This window comes from Etheostoma cragini, chromosome 8 (assembly GCF_013103735.1).
Source record: "Etheostoma cragini isolate CJK2018 chromosome 8, CSU_Ecrag_1.0, whole genome shotgun sequence".
In the NCBI taxonomy this organism is placed as follows: Eukaryota; Metazoa; Chordata; class Actinopteri; order Perciformes; family Percidae; genus Etheostoma; species Etheostoma cragini.
This window is the reverse complement of record NC_048414.1, coordinates 4,188,147-4,203,811: the sequence shown is the minus strand read 5'-3', so window position 1 is coordinate 4,203,811 and position 15,665 is coordinate 4,188,147. Positions and strand designations below refer to the sequence as shown.

General features: G+C 38.1%; 1 protein-coding gene across 1 annotated transcript; it reads right to left on the bottom strand.

The window, feature by feature from the left end:
- On the bottom strand, window positions 1-7,639 carry cpa4 (carboxypeptidase A4). Its single transcript, XM_034879820.1, has 11 exons — window positions 7,441-7,639; window positions 6,313-6,394; window positions 5,279-5,413; window positions 5,041-5,139; window positions 3,758-3,859; window positions 3,552-3,653; window positions 2,931-3,041; window positions 2,600-2,690; window positions 1,613-1,812; window positions 956-1,040; window positions 1-311 (listed from the first exon to the last, which is right to left on the bottom strand). Exons 1-11 carry the CDS (start codon window positions 7,503-7,505, stop codon window positions 124-126), a joined length of 1,260 nt encoding a protein of 419 aa, XP_034735711.1. The 5' UTR covers window positions 7,506-7,639; the 3' UTR covers window positions 1-123.
- Between the last annotated feature and the right edge of the window lie 8,026 nt (window positions 7,640-15,665).

Sequence of the window (15,665 nt, the reverse complement as noted above, 5' to 3'; positions counted from 1 at the left end):
AAATGTTCATGACTTTATTGGTCAATTGGTCAATCAGATGTCATACATCAGCAAAGAAATATTAGAAATGTATTCTGTGTCAATTGATATTCAAGTTCTTCCTCATTCCACAGGTTGTAGCGATCAATAAGGATGATCACGAACGTACTCCATGATGTGTTTCAGAGCCAGCCAGGTCTCTGTGGCCGTGGGGATGATCTGATTGGCTGGCAGGATGAAACCATAGCGACCAGTGTCTCTCAGCTCAAAGGCAAAGGAGTACTTGATGCCCAAATTGTAGGACCAGTCAATGCTGCCGCCGCTGGCGGGATCTGAGAGGAAGAGGTGAGCTGATGACATGATGGTGGCAGCTCTACTAACCAGGGCTTTCTTTGAGTATTTTTGACATGATAACATTTTAATAATCCAATGACAACATATTGACTTGTATTCAATGTTTTACATGAACACATCAAATGAAATTAAATAATTTTGCTATTGATTGTTTGAACTTTTTAAAGAATTATGATGAAAACTATATTGGTGTGGGACATTTTAAAACTGGAAAATGAACTTGTCAGTGCTCTCTAGCGGACAACGTAGTGTATGTAATGGTGACATTGTTTTGTAAGTTACCATAAACATGTCTTTGGTACATTTGTCCTTTTAAATTCTTGTTACTTACTGGCCCAAGAATACCTTAAGAATAAGCCACTATTCTCTAATATATCAATTACTAGCAGCTAGTATCAGTACGATTAACTATATGAGTAGTACTGATCAAACATGTTAGAGGAATTGCAGTTAATAATTTGTTTGTAAAGTTTTTTCATTTATTGTACCCACTATATTTACTAACAAAGGTAAGTAAGCCGTATCACTTCATCATTATTTATCATAATTACAACTACAGATGTCATCAGCTTAACTTGGAGGTAATTTTAAATGTGGACATAAGGGGAAAAATGTTACTCACAGATGATGTTGCAGATGCTTCCAACCTTGTATTTGGTACCATACAGGGAAGTGAGTTTCTGCACTGCTGCTTTGCCAACAGAGTCCTGTATAGGGAACAAAAACAAACAGGGACATGCTGAAAAAAGGCCTTAAAGCAGTGCTTTTTAGAGTTCACTCTTAAAATACATGTAAAAAAATCAAAAGGGTGGTGAACATTTATCTATATAGCCCGACCCAACAAATTGTCTTCTCAAAGTCTCAGAGGGCTTTATTACCCTTTCTCAGAGTTAATATGCACAAAAACTTGCTGAGTAAAGGGAGCTCATTTTGTACAGTAGTGACGAGTTTATAAACGTTCAATTTATCAATCCTGGAGCCAATAAATTGAATTTGTAGCAATAAAACTTTAATTAGATAAGAAATTATAACCCTAAATTGTACAGCTAAAGTAGTCTACTGTCAAAAGGCAGGATATTGCTTTTTTTATCATTAAAGTAAACTTCAAAGTCAGGTTATAATACCCGAGTCTCTTGTCTTCCTGAGAGCACAGACATTTATAAGGAGACAATTTAGCTGCCTCTCTGTTTTACAACTCTCGAGTGAGAGAACTATTGTTTCATTTAATTTGCAATGTGCCTCCTCACAATTTACACACTGTATGTTTCTCCTTCCTTACCAGCTCGGGCTGATCGGGGACACTGTTGCAGGAGTAGCCATAGGGGTACATGAGCAGCTGGGAGTAGGCGTGGACGGAGATGAAGGACTTGAAGTTTCCGTGACTCTTGATCAGGTTGACCACGTTCTTTACCTCAATCTCAGAGTGAGCTGAGGGGCCGTGGTAGGACTCAGAACAGGGGTTATTACTGGCACCGGGGCCTGGAGGGAGACAACTAAATTTTAAGGTCCAATATTTACTGTAATAAATCCAAAAATGATGTTATTATGTAAAGTTAAAAGTAATGGCCCAATGCCATAGATAATGGCATAGTGCTAGTACTTTGAATTTGTACTGCCATAACTATTTTAAACACTAGCTATCAGTATTACATTTTGCACCTTTTAACAAGTTGTGAGTTACAGTGGACATCATGACACCATGACATACATGATCGCACACAGACACTCAGCTGTTTATTAGGTAAAACTAACTAAACTAATGCATTTTAATGAAAAAAGTATTTTAGGTTATGTGCGAGTCTGTAGTTTATGGTGCTGTTTAATTGCACTGCGCTTACAGTATATTGAGAAGTGTTTCTAATCTTTCTATCTACTCCTTTCTGGTCATGGGGTGGTCGAAATATTGAAAACTAAATAATAAAGCATAAAAAAGCATTATTGTGGAGCTGTTGTATTAGACTGGATTAACTAGATGTACTTAATAAACTGTGTATATTGACTGGATATTCACATGCTGTGTCCAACATTTCTGTTGGAACAGAAAAGCTGTTTGAGAAAGAACAAAGATTGTCTAAATCTGAGGGGTTTATATTTTAACCTTTAGAAAATGGTCTTTACTTATCAATGCAGCAGGTAAGTTCTAGATGGGTGTCTGCAAAATGCATATATTTTCAGACAAAGTCCCCCCAGTACAAAATCTAGTACAATAACAAAGTTATACAACACAAATTACATGAGAAGCATTAACTGTCTTTTTCATACTGACCACCAAAGCCTGCATCCCAGTTCCTGTTGGGATCAACTCCAACGCACACGGAGCCTGAGTTCTTGGAGCGGGTCTTACGCCACATGCGGTCCTGTGCATCACACAGTTTCAAGTCAGTCAAGCACATAACTGCAAGTATGGGCAGTTGTCATGTTTTTTTCTTAGGATCTAAACTGTAAACTGGTTTATATCAACCATGTTTTCCCTCTCAAATATATACAACAAAATAATGTGTTTTGTTAAACACAACATGAAAAAACTAGAAAATAGGAGCAAAGATGTAGCAGGTTTTACAAGTCCAAAATGCGTCCACTGAATGATAGTAACGTACATTGGAGTGGGTGTAGGTGTAGCCGTCAGGGTTGGCCAGGAGCAGCATGTAAATGTCCATGGTGTTCAGAAGGGAGGTCAGGGAGTCGTCGGTACCGTAATCAGTGGCAATCTAAGCAACACAACGCTTTTATGTTGTAGACATTACATTCTCAAAAAAAAAAAAAAAAAAAACAGTTTTATCCAGAGTTGACAATGTAGATACTTGATTTATTGTTAACATTATTATTATTATTATTGCGTACAGTACGTAATTATTTTCTTTATCTATTCTGCTGATTAGTTTTTGGAATCATCATTTATGACCGTCGAATGGCAGATAAAAAAAAAAGAAGCTGTGTCTTGTTTTGTCCGACTAACGATTAAAAACCCAAAGTTGGTTTATTTACAGTGAATATGACCAAGAAAAGCTCATTCAACAGTTTACAATTTTGCTTGGAAATTGACCTAAATGATTAATCCATTGATTAAAAAAAGTGAATTACCGTTAATCTGCTTTATTCATAGTTATATTACTTCTTTTAAATGCATCACTAAGATCTTTTTACAGCCGCTGCATGAGATCTAACACATTTGAATTAAATTACTCAATCTATTGCTCAAACTCGTTGATATGTTGTACCTTGTTGGCTGTCCACACTCCGGTAGCCTGAGACACCCATTCTCTGGAGTGGATACCTGTATCGATCCAGATGGCAGGACGCTTGTCTCCCCCAGTGCTGAACTATAACACAATGTAGACAGAATCAAAATTCCTGCTGTTATAAAAATGTATGAAACGGTATATAGGTATAGGTATAGGTGTGGTGTGTGTGAGGTATGTCCTACCTTGAGAACATACATGGGCCTGTTCTCGTACGATCTTCCGATGTCCTGCTTGGTGACGAGTTTAGGGTACTGAGCCACTAGAGTGTCCATCCAGCTGTAGATCTGTATGGGAGACAAAAAGACCAACAATTGTTTCTTTACATTTGTGGCTCTGATACTCATATACACATTTCATCTTCAAATTTTACTTAACTCAAGTGCAGTAAATGTACACTATAGGTACAGATATACAATATATAAGTACATTTTTGAGGTACTTGTACGTGACTGTTTATTGAAAGTTTAGTTAAAGATTTTGATAATGCATACAAAACTCAACTAATAATGTTTGATGTATTATTATGAATTAAGCTAGCCAGCAGTATATAAAGTCATTAAATTTACTCCACCCTCACCAGCTGGAACATGTACAAATGCATCACTAATTGATAGTATTAAAAGTAATATCTGGTTTTCTGAAATGATCCATTCTGCGTAAAAAGTATTTCAACTTTTCGGTCCATTTTGAGACTAATACTATTGTACTTTTACTTAAGTGAGAGAGTATTTCTACACTATGGTCTTGCCACTTACAAAAAGAGCTGAGCCAGAAGGCAAAGCACTCGATCTACCGGTCAGTGTACGTTCCTACCCTCACCTAGTCATGAAGGCTGGGTCATGAAAGAACTAGATCCGGGCTACAAGCGGGTGAAATAGGTTTCCCCAGGTGGGGGGCTGGTGTCTCCCTTAGAGCTAGGGTAAGAAGCTCAGTCATCTAAGAGGAGCTCGGAGTAGAGCCGCTGCTCCTTTGTGTCCAAGGAGCAAGTTTAGGTAGTTCAGGCATCTGGTAAGGATGCCTCCTGGGCGCCTCCCTAGGGAGGTGTTCCAGGCACGTCCAGCTGGGAAGAGGCCCTGGGGAAGACCCAGGACTAGGTGGAGAGATTAGATCTCCAACCTGGCCTGGGAACGCCTCGGGATCCCCCAGTCGGAGCTGGTTAATGTGGCTCGGGAAAGGGAAGTTTGGGGTTCCCTGCTGAAGATGCCACCCCCGCCCCCCGATACCTGATAAGCGGACGAAGATGGATGGATGGATGGATGGTTTTGCCACTTTCAATCAAGTAAATAATCAGAGTCCCCCACTGTCTATTTGTCATCAATGAATATTTTGAAAACCGATGTTTGATATGAAGTGGAGATGAGTTACGACGTGTGTGTGGTGGGTCTTAAAGATGGTTTTCTCTTATCTGGAGAGTCATGAGTTACTTGTGTGTTTGTAAAAAAATAAAAAATAAAAATAAACCTACAGTCTCCAGACGATGATAAGCTCCAAAGTTGAAGCTCCTGGTGCGGTACTCGTTCATCTCGTTCTCCTCCATCTCAGCTTTCTCCTCATCGAGAAGCTCCTGAATGTGACACGCAAGAGACCTCAAATGCAGTTTAGTCATAGTTTTTATTCTGAAAATAATAATAATAATAAAAAAACAGGAAATATAATCAGAGACACTTGGACACTATTTAGATTGTATTTAGAGGAATTTATACCTGAAGGTTGTTTATAATGACAGAATACTGGATGTTGTGGGCAATAAGATACTCCGTCACAGAGCTCACACTGGAGAGGGGCACTCGGATGTCTACAGGGAGCTCAGTGGAGACCGGGTGGAGCCAGAAGTCCAGCTGGGATCAGACCGGTAATGATAAGAAATCACAGATTACTCTTTAATACTTTCTCAGTGTCATATCTCATATCCTCACATAGATTCAGTAAGCGTGAACTCATCAATCCAGTTTTAAGTGGCCTTTATTAGAACTGATCTAAAGGTTTATGTTCACTTATAAAGCCATTGAGCCACACTGCATTATTGACCTCCTATCCATTTCTGCTTCTGTGAACTTGCTCATCCTATTGCATAATAGCATTGTCAAATCCATCGACATTAATTTATTGTACTTGCTTGCTTCCAAATCTGCAATAATTAACATCTTGGAGGAGCAGCAAATGTTTAACAATTTGAATAAGGGCGCCCTGATAGCTCAGTTGGTAGACCAGGCACCCATATACAAAGGTTTACTCCTCCGCAGCAGTCCCAGGTACGACTCTGACCCCCGGCCCTTTGCTGCAGGCCATTCCCCCCTCTCTCTCTCCTTTCATTTCTTCAGCTGTCCTGTCAATAAAAGGTACAAAAATGTAAATAATAATAATAAAAAATAATCTAATGTAATTTGAATAAAATGAGAGGAAAGGTAATCTCTGGATGTTTTTGGGTTGCAGCACAAAACAGAAGAGCCTCAGACTTTCTGACATTCTGACTCCGTTAACCTTCAATCCACGTAAAATCCCAAGTGGATTATTTTAAATTTAATTTTCCATTTGTACTTAAGGGAGGACCAGCACAAACGGTCTGGCACAAACAGCTGCCAAACCTTGAGCCACGTAGTTTGTACTGTGTACCCAATGCACAGAGAGAGAGAGAGCGAGTGAGTGAGTGAGTGAGTGAGTGAGTGAGTGAGTGAGTGAGTGTGTGTGTGTGTGTGTGTGTGTGTGTGTGTATGTGCGCGTGTGTGTGCGTGCGTGCCTTCCACTCCTGTTGATCCTCCAGAGCCTGCAGGAGTTGGATCTGTTCCTCAGAGTGCACATTGACCCTGATGACCTGATCTCTGGAAGAAAAAATTTGTTTCAGAATCTGAGAATCATTTTTAATATTTTAGGTTTTTAGTTGATGCTCTTATTCAAGGCAAGGCAACAATGAGTTTGGCAGCAGAGGAAGATCTAATTCACTGCTCAGCAATGTAAAAAGCAAGTAATGGTGCAGAACACTTAGTACCCAGACCCCCGATTTCCACTGTGATCCCTTTGATACAACTCTTATTATGATTTAATCTTTTTCTAAACAAAAAAAACTATTAATTTTCTGCCTGTTGAATACAAATGTACTTGGGTAGTTATTTGACATGCTCGTTGAAAGGCATCCAAGGGAAGGAAAAACACATAATCAAGTATCTAAATACTTTGATTTAATGACTAAGACTGCACGTTCTCCTAAACTAAATGGCACACTGAGGGCATGGACTCCAAATAAAATTTATTCTGGTATAATTGTTGTTTATTTGTATATTTATTATAGCAAATGCACTTTATAATTCCAGAAACACCCTTTCATATGACAGTTACCATATTTTCTCATTTAAATTTCTGGAGCAGCAGCAATGTTTAAACTCTGCATCAAAGCAAGTTGATAACACACATATCGACTGGAGTGCCCTTTCTCATATAAAAACATATTGGTATTCTTGAAAAAGAATCAAAATCAGAAACGGGTGTATTGTCACATGTTTTCAGGTATTTCAGAAAGGAAAAATGCAACGCAAAAGTCAAGATTCATTGTGAATTGTTATGATGCGAAACATAAAAATAGATCAATAAAAAAACGTGAAATATACCAGGCAAAAGATAGAAGAGGATGGAATGTGCAAGATATAAGTAAGGAGAAAAGAAAAGATGAACTGTTACAAAAACATTCTGCAGAGTTAAGTATTAAAAATGTCTTCATATATACCTTTATAAAATAAGAATCTTAACAACATCTGTGTCTGTTACACCAAACACAAAGCAATGAATTTCAATGTGAAAGGCAAGCTTAAAAACAAACGAACGGATACACCCGCAGTACGTATGTGTTTTTGCAGTGTGCAGATTAACTTACTGAATGAAGACCCTCTCAGCTGTGGCCGCAGCCACAACCACCAACAGCAGCCAGAGGCCTCTCATCTCGTCTGTATCGCCGGACTGTTGAGTGTCTGGCCTCTGTTTCCCTAGCCTCTTAATACTCTCAGGTGACAGGTGGTCTGTTCCCGTAAAAGAGAGTTACCTCATTCTGCTGATAATCACACAGCACTCCTGTCTGGAAAAAAGAAGTTATTTTGAGTGACTGACTTGCTGATTAAGCTTTGTTTTATTTGTCCAGTGCTCAACTGCAGATGGTGAAAGTTTCCACCGATTCTTTCCTTTCTTAAGTCAAAGGTGGAAGAAGTATTCGGATCCTTTATTTCGGTAAATGCACTACAAGTAAAAGACTGCATTCAAAACTTTACTTAGGTAAAAATATGTATCAGCAAATTGTACCTGCTGTATGGTATGAAAAGTAAAAGTAGTCAATGTACAGTAAAATGATCCGGGTCATTCTTTTACTATTATATTTGATGTTGCTGGATTAATATTACTACTGCATTAATGTGTATGTTGCATTTTACTGCTGTATAGTAAATGTTTGAGGTTGTGCTGATTTTAACTACTTTCTGTATGCTCAGCTCATCATATGTTAGTAGCATCAAGGTCTTACAACCAGTAATGTTCTATATACTACAAGTGTTGCTTAGGCTATAGGCCCCTTAGTTTCAATAAAGGGAAATCCTTTTTTGTTACGTTACAAGATAGCGTACTTTCAATTTTGCGGCATTTTGGAATCTGGAATTTGGAAATGCGACTGCGAGCCAGACCTTATCACCAAATCAGATTTTGACTTCACTAATGCTTTGTGGCTGAATGGGGGCAAATCCCTGCAGCCATGTTCCAACATCTCAAGGAAAGCCTGAAACAAGAAAAGTAGAAGCTGTTATAACAGCAGATTAATGAAAGTGCATGTGGACACAGTAGCCAGTAGATGGCAGTGTAATACCAAACTTCTACAGTACACAGGGTACCACGCAGTAATAATACACACCATTCATAGCTACAGTTAGTGACATCAGATTCCAGCGGGCTGGAATTACCCTGAATCTTTAATTATTGATCACCCAGTACGTTGTTTTTTTATCAGAGTTGGTGAGTACGAGTGAGTGGGGAACTACTTACAAAACTATACATCATAAAGACTAGAGCTGCAAGGGTTGGTCAATAAACTATTTTGATAATTGCAGAAATACCAAACATGCTTGCTGTTACCAGTTTGTTATATGTGTTTTCTTTTCTCCGTTTCATATCATTGTAAAATGAATATATTTAGGTTATTGACTGTTGGTCGGCAAAAACAATCCATTTGAAAACAGCACCTTGGGAAATTGTGATGGACATTTGGAAGAAAAACAAGTAAACAAGAAAATAATAGGCAGATTCATCTTTAATAAAAATACTAGTTGCAGCCCTATGAATATTATTAAATTCAGTTAGAGCTTAAATGTACATGTATATGTTTTTTATTATGGACTTGAGAAATTAGCTGCAGATCAGTGACTACATTTTCCAACCCAGATACTACAATTGAACACCCAGTCAACCACATATACGTAGTGAATGGATACTAAATATAGTACATGGTTCTTGTAATGTGTCTCATGCTGTCCTTGGGTCAAATTGACCCGTTTTCCCCTATCAAGGTTTTTTTTAACTACCCCAAATAACCTGATGATTCCAAACAACGCTCTATGGCAAGTACAAATCTCTACTTTCATTGATTTTGGGGCTTCTAATTCAATTTTATAGCATTTGAAAAAAAATGTAAGTGGTTTGGAAAAGTATTAAGTAAAAGTTGAAATATTCCAGTCTGTGATTATCCATCAAAATACATTCCTTTAATTTTAGTCTAAATAATTCTTAATTTCTGCTTTTCTAACTCAAACATTAGGTGTAATTTCCTCTAATGGAGGTTTATTGAACATAGATTCCAAAAATAACTGTAAAACAAAAGTTAATAAGTTATTGTTAAGTAAGTTAGTAGAAAAAAACGTCAAAATGTCAAAAAAGTGACAATCATTGAGAAAAGTGTTGAAAAAAGGGACAAATATGTAAGAAAAATTTAAAAACATAGATTACAAAGCGTCATCAAAAAGTGTTGATATTCATTCATTTTGATGGGAAGACAAAACAAGTGTAAACCAAACAAGTAACCATTACACCAACCCTTTTTACTTGATAATGTAGTGAAAGGAAGCGTAATACACAACGGTCTACAGTCCATCCCCAGCGGTGCAAACCCAATCATATTTTATGACTTGCTAGGATTTTGGGTTTTGTGTTAATTCATCTTGATATCAGCTGGCTAATATCAGAATGTGTATCACTCAGCCTCCCAGCTCCCACCAGCTGCTGTGACACCCTGCAAAACTATTCTCCACTCTCAGAATTAATAAAAGAGGATTTTAACATATCACTTCAATTCCATTTCACTCCCAAACAATCCAAAGCGAATAAAAGTGGAAAGGGAGGGAGGGTTTAATAAGAGTGGGGTGTTGCAGGTGACGTGGGAGTTGAGCTGGGGCTTTCCATCTTTCTCAATGTGGAAATTATTCATCGCTATTCCTGCTGTGTGTCTAAAAGTTTAATGTCGCCATGGAAAGTGGCTTTACATGCAAATGTGGGTGTAGAGTGTGTTTTCTCCTCCCCTGTCATTTGCCTCTAAAAGCTATATGAACAAGGCACCCCCTACTAGCTTGTTCCACATGACTTCTTCTGCTACACTATAAATAGAACCATTTACATTGCATTTCACGGCTGAGCTCTCTCTCAATATTTCAGAGGTCCACCAGTAAATTGACCATTAATCATTTATTGCTCACTTGTTCATCTAATTTTGCTCACAGCTTAGACATTACAGAGCGTGAGTCAAAAACACAATCGGTTGTTTTGATCTGTATTTTAGATATTTTACCAGAGAGACAAGATGATTTGGTGGTCAAATGACAGAAGCAAGGAGAAGTCAGTCAACTGTGACTTCCTTTTGTAAGGCAACATCTTTCCCGTCATTTTAGATATCAGCCTTTATGTGTTCTTAATTTGTTCCTTTCATGACTGAGCACTGAATTTTTACTGATACACCAACTTTCCTTCATCCAGTGAATAACTTTCAATATTGGGTATGAACAAGACATAATGAGAGCAGAGTGACAGCCAGGAGGTGACATTTTCTCTCATTCGTGAACAAGCAAGAGTAAGACCTCGGATTTAAAATGCATCGGGACATGTGGCTGAAATTTTATTAGCTTATCATCTGCCTCTTGAATTGAATAATGAACGTTGGCTGACGCTGTCGAGGCTACCAACATGATCTATGTTTCTGAGGGACTGACACAGGATGTTGATATTTTAGATTGCCGTTACTCTGGTGTACACATTGCTGATCATGTCAATTCACAAACATGTTTAGCAACCCAAATCATTTAGCTGAGAAAGACTTTTCAAAGCAAGCATTTAACTTTCTGTTTGAAGAAGAAGAAACAAAAATACAAGCTGGAGTTCAAAGGTCTGAAAGTAGCAGGTACGGGTCTTAGTTTGGGCCCCATGCAGAACTGTTCTAGTGACTCCTTTAACAGTACTATGCATTGTTAATATAAAGCAAGCTTTAATATTATTCAATTAAAGCAGTTAAAATTTTAATACTATGTGCTTAAAAGGCATTTCAATTTGTAATTGTAAATTTGTTAACATCGGAAAACCTTTGTCTAATGTAGAAAAAACATTCTAAACTCAAAATCTCCCCTTTTCATTATGCTGCTTTGTTGACAGTATTTCGCATTCACGTTGACTTTGTTAAAAATATGCATTCAGGCGTTTACACTGATCTGATTATATAGGCCTAGGCTCTGAAACAGAGCCGCGTCTCGAGACAAGCCTCCATGGCACTGTCACATTTGCATTCTCTATTTCTGCCAATTGAATCTTGATGGAGCTGTACATCTGAGCGACATCACAGACGCAGAGACCGGGCAGGCTTGTTTCTAAACTACATGAGACGAGCAGTGAATGTTAACTGTCCCAAGGCACGTATTTTAATGCTGAAAATAAGTGTTGTACGTCTTTAATATATTCTATGGAGATTAATTTATGCATCCAGGTAATTTCTGGCCGCAACAGATTTTTAAATGCATCAATCTGAAAATGTATGCATCCATGTAATTGTAAATATGTGGCTGGCCTGTCTGAGGAGTTCAGGAGAGTGTTCTCTAATTACAACATCCCTGCATATTTTAAACCTAAGAACACGCGGAGACAGCGTCTAGTCCACCCCAACGACAACAATACGCAGGAGTGTAAAGGTCTGTACATTGGGGAGACAACATCATAATGAAATTTGTGAAATCCATAAAATAAGACATTTTACCTATCTAGGATTATTTAATTGCTAACTTAGCCAGCAATGAACGAGCTCGGCTAGGTCAACTTTTATTGTACTGACATTACAGACGTCTCTTGTTAGCATCTTGTACGCTACTGGTCGCAAAGTGACGCAGGCGCAGCTCACATCTGCACTGGACTCAAGTCGAGTAGTGACACCCCTGACTAATCAGCTGTGCTAATCTTAACCACTCGAGGTCAATGCCAAACCCAACCGATTGAGCGGCTTCGTAGGGCGGACTGACTAATTACCTTCATACCTACCCTTCTTGTCAACCATCCTAGCTAACAGCAAGCTGACAAACTATCCTTTGGGCTGTTTAACCTTACTAAGATTCCAGCACTCATTAGTAGTTTGCAATAACAGCCAAACTGCTTCACAGAAATCACGTACTGCATCAAAACCCTCTAAATCTGCCTCATCCTTTTTTAATCATCATTACACACGATTGGATGATGGAATACTTAATTCTTGGTCTAACTCTTGATTATTGCATCATGCCTTAAGATTTATTTATTACGTAATAGTCTAAGAAAAGACCAGAACAGCCCAGGAGGGCCTCAGCGTGTGTAAAAATAGAATGGCAGGCACAAAACGATCGGGCTTTATTTAGAAACACCCTCCCCAACCTCTTCTAAGAATAGCTGGAGATGTTTCATATTCATACTAAGAAGACTATGCCTTGTACTTGCCAGAATGTTTCTATCCCTGTACTCTCTGAGTGTGGTGGACAGACGCTGCCTTCTGCAGTGTTGGTGAATGTTTGTGTGCTGGCTGCAGGCTTTTTGAGGTGCATGTCATCAAATATGTACACACTATTCCTTATTCCATTACTCATCACAGCCTATTTCGGCGTGCAGAGATCTCGCAGTTGATGAGCTTGTACAAGGGAGCGAGGGAAATAAAACTGGCAATAATGGCAGCTCGGAGACTTAAGTAGCTCCCCATATTGGCTCAAGTGATATTAGATTCATGCTGAGCTTGTTCAAGTCTCATTTATTGCTTTAGATTATCAGTGCTCAAGGCAGGTGGATCCTGTGTTGAGAAAAGCTGGGACTTGTGATTCCCTGAGAGGTGCATATTAGAAAGTTACATTTTTATAGGCTAGATAAGATGGTCTAATTTGAGCTTTGTATAAAAAGGATTAATCAAATCGTTTCATGGGAAGCTACATCTTGGAAGATATTTTCTGCCTTTCTTTAGTTTGATTGGTCATTAGAAGATCTATTTAGATTGGCCATATCAGTATCCTCTTAAAAAAAGAAACTTAGATGTAGATAGACGTGCTTTTATGTGCAGAGGGTTTGTTGCATTGCTTTTGGCTTAACTATTTACTGCTTGATACTATTGTTTGATACCATCAATCACACCATTCTTATTAAAGGAATAGTTGGGTGTTTGGGAAATATGCTTTTACCCTCTCCTACTGAAAGGTAGATGAGGTCTGTTAATTATATGATGAAGATGATTTGATTAGATGAGAGGTCGTATCTCATAAAATGACAGGTTAGGTACTTGATCATTTTTTGTCAATGCTGTTTGCCTGGCATCCTCACGGAGATGCCAAGAGACGCTGGATTTTATTATTACCTGAGCCAAGGGCCGGCTGGCTCTAGCTTCATATTTAGTGTACAGATATGAGAGTCAAATCAATCTCCTCATCTAAATCTCAGCAATAAGTTGTTAGGTGTATTTTCTAAATTGTTGAACTATTCATTTAACAGACGACAGTAGTGGGCTTCTTCCAGGTACTGCTCTGGATTGGTTTCCCTCATATTTAACCTTCATGAAATACTTTGTGTTTGGTGAATTTGAACATGGAGTACCACAAGGAACAATTCTAGGATCTGTTGTATTTACTCTCTACATGCTACACCTACATATTTTGCACTGCCACAGCATCTCTTCCCATACCTTAGTATGGAAAGTCAACTGACCTTAACAAATGGGCTTCACTCCTTAGCTGCTTAGATGATATAAAAGACTGGATGTGCCGTAACATTTAAAAATCAAATCCTAAAAAGACAGAAGTCCTGATTATCTTCCATGAACACATTAGTTCAGTCACGTTGTATCCACTTAGAATACGAATAATTCAAATGTGATCAAATTGTGTTATTCAGTACCACAGAGAGAATGATGTGCTTTTATACCCTCACGCCTCAATTATTGTTAGGATTTGTTTACAGTCGAGCAACTGAACAGCACCAAATTGTACAAAATTCAACAGACAGACTACTGACCAGAAAGAAATAAGTTTTCATTTTACACATCATCTAATTTTGGCTTCATTGCACTGGCTGCCAAAATCATTTTAAGCTACAATTAATCACATAAAAGGCCTTGCATGGCCTAGCGCAGGTGTACAGTATATAACTCAACTTCTGATCCCTTAGTGTCCTAAAAGGCCTCTTAAACTCTAAACTGTTTCCGAGGATGGGTGACGTGATCAAGGTGCTACACAAGCAAAGATTATTTTTACGTCACTAAGTCACAATGCAGGTTTAGTATCACTAGCAGCAAACACAACAGATGTCCACTTTAACTTACCCAAGTTTTTGATGTGTATGTTTGTATGTGTGTGTGTGTGTGTGTGTGTGTGTGTGTTTGTGTTTAAAGTTTCTGATTATGGCTTCAGGTGGGAAGTAACCATAATAATATAATAACTCAACATGAAGTTAAGTCATATGCAGATAAACACAGTGAATTTGCAGATAGCAATGAGCGCTCATTAAAATCTTGGACAGGACTAGAACTAAGAAGAGAGAAGTCTACTGGCTTTAATTAGCACACTGTCACAGCAGCCCACGCTTTTAGCATGTCAGATCACATCCCAACAGTATCAACCGATTGTTTTGTTGCTATTGTGAAAGTAGTGCAACAACTGTGCCAGATAATAAAGCAGAAATGCCTCATATTTAATAGAAATGTCAGAATGGGAATTCATAAAGACAGAAGGCTACTACACCAACACACGCAACATTGCCTCTGCATCTCTGACTGGCTGGTCAGTTCAGTAAACAATGGAATAAACAAAATATGACACACATAACAAAATATTCGCATGAGATGCTTTTGTGCACAAGCCATATCTTTTTGGAGGTCTTATTTCCTGCGCAATGGAGCAGATGGTCCATGATGTTATTTTTGTTCTAGAAAAGCCACAAACTTTACTCTCTTGACGTTCCACACGGTACTAAATAATGAAGCACATTCCATAAAATGTGATCGTACAAAGAATGTCAGTTTCATATAGTGTAAAAATGAAAGGGCTTTGAGGAATCCTTGAACCGTAAAATACAGATGGCTCAATGTATGAGACACCTTTGTAAATGACAGCACTTCCACCATTGTCTGACTGCTGTAATGTAAAAACATCCTGAACTCAAAACCCTTTGGATGAACTAGAAAATCCATGTGTTTAAATAGTTTGAATACAAAGCCCTTTTTTATGAGATCCAAAAACACTGAGATTTTGTAGATAAACATTTTTCACAGAATTTTTAATTCTTTTAAAAAGAAACACTTTAAAAATGACATCTGTTTACTTCTCTGCATGTTGTTGCTATCTCCAGCAGCCAAATAACATTTATAATATAATATAATCAAACACTTTTGACTGGACTTTTACTAAAGATGTTGATGAATGAATATCCAAAGATTCAGGGGCCTTTGAAGGATGCAGTTTGTGAAAGTTTGTCTGAGGATCTGAAAGCAGTTTTCAAATTATTAAAGAAAACAACTCTGACGCACGCCTCTTCCATTATTGTGTAGACAGTGGGTTGCAATGGTGGGTTGCAATAAATGCAATAACTACTGAA